The sequence below is a fragment of the Prionailurus bengalensis genome, chromosome E3, assembly GCF_016509475.1.
Source record: "Prionailurus bengalensis isolate Pbe53 chromosome E3, Fcat_Pben_1.1_paternal_pri, whole genome shotgun sequence".
NCBI classification, from domain to species: Eukaryota; Metazoa; Chordata; class Mammalia; order Carnivora; family Felidae; genus Prionailurus; species Prionailurus bengalensis.
In genome coordinates, this window is record NC_057357.1 from 16706669 (window position 1) to 16715344 (window position 8676).

An 8676-nucleotide genomic window follows, 5' to 3' on the forward strand; every position below is an offset into this window, starting at 1 on the left:
CTCACCATACTTTGGCTTCATATCACCACTACCTGATTTACGTAGACGTTTCTGTCTCTCCTCAAACTTTAAATTCCACGAAGGTAGAGTCTTGTTTTATTTGGTGCTGTATCTTATCTGTAGAACCTAGCTAGCACTTGGAAATCATTCAGAACATTTTTATTAATAGTGAATGAATACTATCCCAATTATGGGCACAAGTTCTATGACGTAATGAAAAGGGTCTGAAACTATATAGTAATACATAAATGTAAGGCATTATTACGATCTGATCTTAACTTGTTGCCTGAGTCCACAAAGAAGAGAAATACAAATAGAATAAACTCAGCTTTGTCGGTGTTGCCTAAAGTTTTCAGTTTCCTTCGTTCAGTTCACATTGTGTGCCCGCACTGTGCCTCAAAAAAATACCCAAATAAATAACCTTAATGCTGAGAAAAGTTAATTTGCCTAAGGTCCAGTTGCAGAACGCCAGATAATCTGCCTCGCTCTCAAGGCTGGATCTGTCTACCATATATTTGAAAGAAGTGCGACGGTCCTCATACCCTACAAAGCAAACAGCTAGCGGCTCAGACTAGCACCAAGATGGAAGTACACTTGCGGAGTAACCTCAGGCACTTCCGGTCTCCTAAATGAACCTGGGGCGGAGCTCATGACGTTAACCGCGTACGACGACGCGCCGCCATGACGTCCTGCTCTTCCAGTGACCTTCAAGGGCACGCGGAGACGTCGGCGAGCGAGAGGCCTCTGCCTGGGCACTGATTGGTCGCGCGCGGAGGCCAAGCCCGCCCCCCGTTTTCCGCTCACCAGCTCTCAGAAGCCGCCAGGGTCTCCGCAGGAGTCTTGCGTTTCTAGACGCCGAGCCGCCCTGCAGTTGCCATGCCGCGTGGAAGCCGGAGCCGTACCTCCCGCATGGCCCCTCCGGCCAGGTGAGACCACCTGGGGGGTGGTCTGGGGCCTTGCCGGCGCCGTGACGCACACGGAGGCCGCAGTAGGCCTCGCCGCCGCCTGGTGGAGGCTGGCGGAGGCTCGTGGAGGCCGCTGTAAATGCGGCGGCCTTGGTGCGTCTCCACCCGCCGCAAGCTGGTTGTAAATGGGCTTTGGCTAGGTATCCCGTTAGTGGCAAACTTTCTAATTTCGAGTGTCCGTGAGTTATTACTTAAAATACTGTAGAGCTCATTTGAAAAGTATTTTGAGTTTGTTTAAATAATCTCTACACCCAACATGGGACTCGAACTCAGGATCCCGGAGATCAAGAATCACCCGCTCTTACGACTGAGCCAGCCAAGTGCGCCTAAAGCTCATTTTAAGTTAAAATGGGCAAGTCCTCCAAAGAAGTGGATATTTGTAAGTGTAAACCGGCTGAAACTTTAAAAGTAGCAGAAAAAAACAAAAAACAAAAACCAGTGTTGGAGAAAGGTAGTAAAATCAGGAAAATGATCTCATTTCAATAAACTGGATAATCTTTGAGCACCAGCAATGAGCGTTCCAGGGACTCAGCCCAGTCAGGGACGTAGTTCCTAAAGCCTCACACGTACATGATGTTTTTTAGTTAATAAAATACTTTAAATTTTTTTTTAAGTTTATTTATTTTGAGAGAGAGCGAGCAGGGCAGGTGCAGTGAGAGGGAGAGAGAGAATCCCAAGTAGGCTCCGTGCTGCCAGCCCAGAGCCTGATGGGGCTTAATCCCACCACTGTGAAATCATGACCTGAGCAGAAGTTAGTGTCGGCTGCTTAATTGACGGAGCCACCAAGGCTCAGTTCATAAACTACTTTTAAGATATCCTGCCAGTTATACTTTAACCTTAACACCAATAACCTTAGGGATAGATGTTATTCCTGTTTTACAGAAATCAGGAAACTGGAGACTCAGAATAAGTGACTTGTCCAAGGTTATGCTACCAGTAAGTAGGAAAGCCAGGTCTGACCAGAGTTTTCCAGTGGCCAGTTTAGGACGTTTAGCCCAGTACCACATTGCTTTCCAGCAGTAAGGTGGGTTGTGTTCACGCAGGATGCTAGGAGTGTAGGGAAGCAGTTCACTTAATGGAAAGAAGCTTCTCACCAAAGGACAGAAAACCGCATTTTTGTAAAGTGATGCCAGATGCCACCTGATTGGAAGCAAAGTCATTAGCTTTTCTGACCTAGCCTTATTTGGTTGAAGAGCTCCCAAGGAAACTATCTAAAAATGTGCAGAGGGAATATAACATGTGAAGATTTTTAAAGCAGTGCAGGACATGTTAGTGAAAATGCTGAAAGCATCTCAATGACCTACAGGATGGGATACAATTGAAATTTTGGTGTAACAGTTCAGGCAAGTCACTCCTATTTACTGGTCTTCGATTTCCTAATCTGAAATGAAGGAATTAGATTGTATTATTTCCCCCATATGACTATTTGCATATGTTTACTAAGATGATACCAACTCAGTTACACTTAACCTCACTTGACTGTCCTAAAATTGCCAAGTCCCACATGTTCTCCCTCTCTTAATATTTTTTACCTAATACTACATGATATATTTTCCTTAATTGAGCCCTCAATAGTGTCATGAAGGCAGAGGTTTTTGTCTTTTAACAGGTCGATTCCCAGCACCTACAATGATACTTAACCCTAGTATCTGAGTGGGTGAATTCTCTAAGGACCTTTTAAACTCTTAATATTTTATGATTTTTATGAGGTATTGGAATAACTGTGTTCTGTAAAGCTACTCTAGGGTATATGAATACATAGAAATGCAAAAAGCAGGCAAAGATAGTTTATACTTGGTGATTATAACCTTAAAAGGTTAAAGAGACAAAATGATGTAAATAGTTCTGGGAATTGTGTTCCATAAAGTTTTCTGGTTTGCATAGAGTATTTGTATTTAAGAATTAAAAATGAAGATCCTGAAGTTTATTTTCATTTACATTTGACTTTTGAACAATGTATGGTTTAGGGGCACTTAACTCCAGTACAGTTAAATCTGTGAATAAATTTGGACTCCCCAATAACCTAACTTCTGTTAGCCTACTGTTGACTGGAAGCCTCACCAAAAATATAAACAGTTGATTAATATGTATTTTGTGTGCTATATATATTATAATACTGTAATCTTAACAATAAAGTAAGCTAGAGAAAAAATGTTACTAAGAAATCATGCAGTACTACACTGTGGTTATCAGAAAAAATCCACATATAAGTGGACCCGCAAGTTCAAACGTGGGTTGTTCAAGGGTCAAGGTACAGTTTCTTTAAGCTGACGATTTGAAACCTGGTAGGAAGTGTGAACTTCATACTTTGTGTTCTTTTCTTTCACAGCCGGGCACCTCAGATGAGAGCTGCACCCAGACCTGCGCCAGCCGCTCAGCCGCCGGCAGCAGCTCCACCATCTGCTGTTGGCTCACCTGCCGCTGCACCCCGGCAGCCAGGTCTGATGGCCCAGATGGCAACCACTGCAGCTGGCGTGGCTGTGGGCTCTGCCGTCGGGCACACGCTAGGTCATGCCATCACTGGGGGCTTCGGTGGAGGAAGTAATGCTGAGCCTTCAAGGCCTGACATCACTTACCAGGTAGGATTTTATGCATTTTGTTTTCCAGTGGTATATTATGAGAAAAACCAGTGCTCTTAACAGAAAACGGGTTATCAAAAGCCACATTTGGCAGCTGAGTTAGTGCCTTAGGCCAGCAGCATCAAGTACTGTACAAATTGTATTTGTTCCCAGGGAGTAGAATAGCAGTTCAACCTGATCCACTGAAAAACAGCCATTTTCCCCTTATTTTAAGGAATTTGTCTTGGTGACTCTTACCTAATTCAGTCTCCATCTTAGTTAAGTATTTAAAAATCTCTTTAATAGCTCTGTGCTGTTTTCTGATCTTTTATCTGTTATTTGCCCACTGCCCCTCTTTTTTGAAGTATGTGAATTTTCTCCTCTGATGGGCTTGAATGTATACTCTGTTGTGTTTCTGGTATATTTGACACTCATCCATCTATTTTTCTGTAATAGTTCCACTTTGTCATTCATGAAACTTTTCACCGAACCCCCTCACTGGTATTTAGGTATGCACATAACCATTTCACTTTATTTGCATGTTTGTTCTTGAATCTTTCTGATTATAACTGGAATTTTGTTAAAGCCCATTTGCTTTCTGCCTTAACGTTTTTCACTTTCATTGTTACTAGATGGACACTTGAATTTGCATTCTGGTTCTAGTTATGGTTCCCCAGCTGACCTCAAAGACATTAGATACTGTTCTTTGTTCAGGTCTAGATCTAATTTCCTTTCTCAACGGTCCTGAATGTTATGCCTTTGCAGGAGCCTCAGGGAACCCAGCCAGCATACCAGCAGCAGTTTGGCCCCTGCCACTATGAGATGAAACAGTTCCTGGAGTGTGCCCAGAATCAGGGTGACCTTAAGCTTTGTGAAGGTTTCAGCGAGGTGCTGAAACAGTGCAGATTTGCAAATGGTAGGTGATGCATCAATCTGTGGTTAAAACTGCATCTACTCGGGGAGGGGAGGGTGGGTGATGGGTATTGAGGAGGGCACCTTTTGGGATGAGCACTGGGTGTTGTATGGAAACCAATTTGACAATAAATTTCATATATTGAAAAAAAAAACTGCATCTGCTCAGTTCACAGCATGGTACTCCTGGACCCTAGAGAACTTTGGGAGTCTGTGTTTAATAAATTAATCTGACAAGTTAGAGGAGATTTGGTTTACATTATTCTAAAAATAATCTAACTCTTCCAACAAAGGACTAGTCCAGAGGTTTCTAGTCATAAGCTTTTACCAGTTATGTTCTGAATCTCATTCTTCCGTAAGTGGGTATAGATTAGTGTGTCAGATCTTGTTCTGGTTATAGGATGTGAGTGATCTAGCCATAAAGCTGTGAATAGAAAATTACATTCCATTTTCACCAAAGTCCAAGAATGGACATAAAGACTCATGTGTTGTTGGCATTCCCCACACCTGATTTGAGAGAGAAGAGTTTCTTTTTTTAAAAGATTTTTTTTTTCAATGTTTATTTATTTTTGGGACAGAGAGAGACAGAGCATGAACGGGGGAGGGGCAGAGTGAGAGGGAGACACAGAATCGGAAACAGGCTCCAGGCCTGACGCGGGGCTCGAACTCACGGACCGCGAGATCGTGACCTGGCTGAAGTCAGACGCTTAACCGACTGCGCCACCCAGGCGCCCCGAGAAGAGTTTCTTAAATCCCTCAGTGCAACTCTGATATTTGGGCTGTCTAGAATGTTGACAGTGAAGTTGTTTTTACATAATTTCCTCCTATCAACCTAAGAATTCACCATCTATTAAAATGCTTATTTTCATTTTCAGGCATGAACTGATAACCTTGGGCTTTTATCCCTCTTTTTATCATTTGGAGGGCTTCTGCTTTGCTAAGAAGGTACAGCTATTTTTCTTCTAACTTACCTTTTCTGTTTGCAGGATTAGCCTAATCAAGAAGTTCAAGTTGAAGATATGGAAAATCATCTCCCATGACCAAGTTAATTTAGCATAAAAATATAACTGATAGTGAAGAAATAAAGTGTAAAACCACCAGTTAAACCTCTCCTCTATCATTAAATACAGCTTTCTTCAGAATTGGAATGAAAACAGGTGTTCTTACCGCATAGAAGTTCATTGTGAGATAGTTTTGAGTTTGGAGCTGGGCAGATGTTCGTGTGCCTCCTTAAACCAGCTTTTGTGACATTGTGAATTAATTAGAATAAAGTGATTTTCTCCCAGAATGTGGCGTCTTTTAAGTGACCTTTTAAGATGTGGTTTTGAAGATTATAAATAAGGTACAGTATATACATGTTGAACATACGCATTTTGCAAAAGAACACAATTGTCTCAACATGTCTTTATTTACTTTATGTAGTCTCAGTATTAAATAAGCATCCACCTGGGGCCTCTGGGTGGTTCAGTTGGTTAAGCGACCGACTTCAGCTCAGGTCATGATCTCGTGGTCTGTGAGTTCAAGCCCCACGTCGGGATCTGGAGCCTGGAGCCCATTTCGGATTCTGTGTCTCCCTCTCTCTCTGCCCCTCCCCTACTCACACTCTGTCTCTCTTTACTTCAAAAATAAATGAACAACCACCAAAATAAATTAGCATCCACCTGGAGGACCTGACAGAATTCCCTGAGGAGATTTTGTAGAAAAGTAGTTATGTAAGGAGTAGCTCACTAGTAAACAGTGCTCGTTAAAAGGGTTCTGGGGGCGGGGGGTGGGGGGGTGGCTGAGTCAGTTTTAAGCATCTAACTCTTGCTTTCAGTGCAGTTTATGATCTCAGTTCGTGGGATTAAGGCCTGCGTCAGGCTGTGTGCTGACAGCATGGGGCCTGTCTGGGAATCTCTCCCTCTCTACCCCTCCCATGCATACTCTCAAAATAAATAAATAAACTTAAAAAAAAAAAAAAAAAAGCTCCAGTTGGAAGGTCAATGTTTCTTAAACTGAGCAGTAACAGGAAACTGTTTAAAATAATACTTCTAATCGACTGAGTGATAAAGGAAACGTAGGAATAAACCCCATTACAAGTGCATTCCTGTGGCCAGGTCAGCACATGTCCTAATGTCCTAACCGCTGATCTGTCCAATTAATGGGTCAGAGATGAAAACCATTGTCTTTTGCAGTTCCCCTGCAGATGTTTTTCTTGTGTAAGGTACTGTAGTTACCCTTTCTTGATTGTTGAATCAAGCTCATTGCAACTGCCCACTCCGTGTTGCCTTAAGGAGATAGACTCAATTTGGGGTGCATCGTTTTTAAAAATGAACTGAGCTCCAGTTCTCACAACTCAAAAATTCATTCGCTCGGAGTTGACCTCCAGTCTACATTGTGCTCTGCAGTTTTCCAACTTCCAAATACACCTTTTCAAGGCTGATTTTTTTTTCCCCATCTATAAGTTTCAGAGACCTGTGAGTAAAGTGGTATTGAGATTAGTCAGTTGCTGCCTGCTGCCCGCTGCCTCCTGTTCTCAGCTGTGTTCTTAGAATGCCCTACTCTTCTTGAGTTCCTGAAAGTGACCAAGACCACCTTGCCTGAATTACCATAGACAGTTCACAACTGGCAAGACCCCAGCATATTTGCTTCTGGATTCATCTGTGGGCTCCTTTGTCCATTTTCCCTGGAAGTATGTGAGTTCATAGTGTTAATGCCCCTTATGTCCAAGGGCCGATGGCGTATGGTGACTAGCCAAATAGTTTATTGTTGAATCAATGAACCAAAGGAAAATGAACCACTGACATCAATAAAATGCAAGAGTCTGGCTGGCCTGGCCTCTCCCTTATAGGAGCCAGGGCTACACAGAGATGGGCACAGGGAATAATCCACTAGATGCACTGGCCCTTTGCCCTGAGTTCAGAAGGGATTTTGTTAAGCATTGAAAGTATAAAGCACAAGTCCACTCTACAGCTTTGCATCAGGACCACAAAAAGAGGAGGTGGGAGCTTACAGTAAGTGAAAGGAGATTGAGGTGTTTTCATCATTGGAGCCAGATGTTGCATCTCAGTTAAGCAGAGGCCTTAATGCGTAGTAGACCCAAAGTCCTTCCCAGTGCCCATTTATATAGAAATCAAGCCATTTATATAGAAATCTTTTCACTCTCAGGAGTGAAAGAAATAGATGGTCAGCATGAATAAAGGAAAGAGCTCTTGGGCCCATACCTGGGGTTCATCTAGGCCTTCCTTACCTACTTCATGACCTTGAGCAAGTCACATTCTCTTTAAAATTGCCTTAATACCAGAGTTTTGGGGTCCAAGTGAGAATGTGCAAGTGCTTTGTGAAATGCTAATCAAATGGGTGCTTGTGGGCTCAGCTTCTGTGTGAAGCACTGTATTAGCCCTCCCTTCATTTGGTATATTAGAATTAGGGGTTTGAAAAAAGGTAGCTTTAGGGGCACCTGGGTGGCTCAGTTGGTTAAGCATCCGACTTCGGCTCAGGTCATGATCTCTTGGTTGGGGGTTCGAGCCCCGCATTGGGCTCTGTGCTGACAGCTCAGAGCCTGGAGTCTGCTTTGGATTCTGTGTCTCCCTCTCTCTGCCCCCACCCCGCTCACATTCTGTCTCTCTCTCAAAAATAAATAAACATTAAAAAAATAATTTTTTTAATTAAAAAAAAAAAAGGTAGCTTTAGAATGAGAGAGAGCAATATGTCAGTGTCAGCATGTTGCATACATTATTTCCAATTCTGTCAACCTCTTAAGGTAGAATCATACTGATGAGGGCCCTCACTCAAAGAGCCCAAAGGGGCACCCTGTCAGAGCTCATATGCTTTTCCTGGCACACGGACCTCCTCCCAATAGACCACAGGGTGAAAACTAAATGGGTTAAGGATGAAATCATGGAGGCAGATCAGAGATGCATTCCTGAAGGGGATGTTCCTTAACCTTTAAGGTCTGCATTCTGCAGGTCAGCCACAAAAACCGTTCCTGAGTGGGCCCCTGTGGACACTGGGGCTACAGTGTGGGTGCGCCAGTTTCTCCTGGGGTTTCTTCAGGTCCCTGCTCTCAGCATATAGAGACACTGTTCCCAGAGAAATGAATGTGTTCCCGTCAAGGCTGGCTTTATCTCCTCTGGGCCTGGAGGCCAAAGGAGCTCCAGAGGGAAGATTGGTCACCTCATGCTGTTCCTGCGCACTCTCAGGCCACCAGAGTTTCCCTCACCGTCCAGTAGAGGTCACCTCCTGGTGAGACTTGGCCCCTG

The 8676-nt window shown here is 43.4% G+C and overlaps 1 protein-coding gene across 1 annotated transcript; it reads left to right on the plus strand.

Annotated features, from left to right (window-relative positions):
- The first annotated feature begins 739 nt into the window (after nucleotides 1–739).
- On the plus strand, nucleotides 740–5720 carry CHCHD2 (coiled-coil-helix-coiled-coil-helix domain containing 2). Its single transcript, XM_043559927.1, has 4 exons — nucleotides 740–926; nucleotides 3295–3544; nucleotides 4289–4439; nucleotides 5422–5720. Exons 1-4 carry the CDS (start codon nucleotides 877–879, stop codon nucleotides 5430–5432), a joined length of 462 nt encoding a protein of 153 aa, XP_043415862.1. The 5' UTR covers nucleotides 740–876; the 3' UTR covers nucleotides 5433–5720.
- Nucleotides 5721–8676: the final 2956 nt, after the last annotated feature.

Bases quoted from the DNA above. Each gene is read 5' to 3' on its own strand.
- CHCHD2 (XM_043559927.1), top strand. From the start codon at position 877: ATGCCGCGTGGAAGCCGGAGCCGTACCTCCCGCATGGCCCCTCCGGCC. The intron at 927-3,294 runs GTGAGACCACCT...TTTCTTTCACAG, and splicing joins CGCATGGCCCCTCCGGCCAG to CCGGGCACCTCAGATGAGAG. The intron at 3,545-4,288 runs GTAGGATTTTAT...ATGCCTTTGCAG, and splicing joins GGCCTGACATCACTTACCAG to GAGCCTCAGGGAACCCAGCC.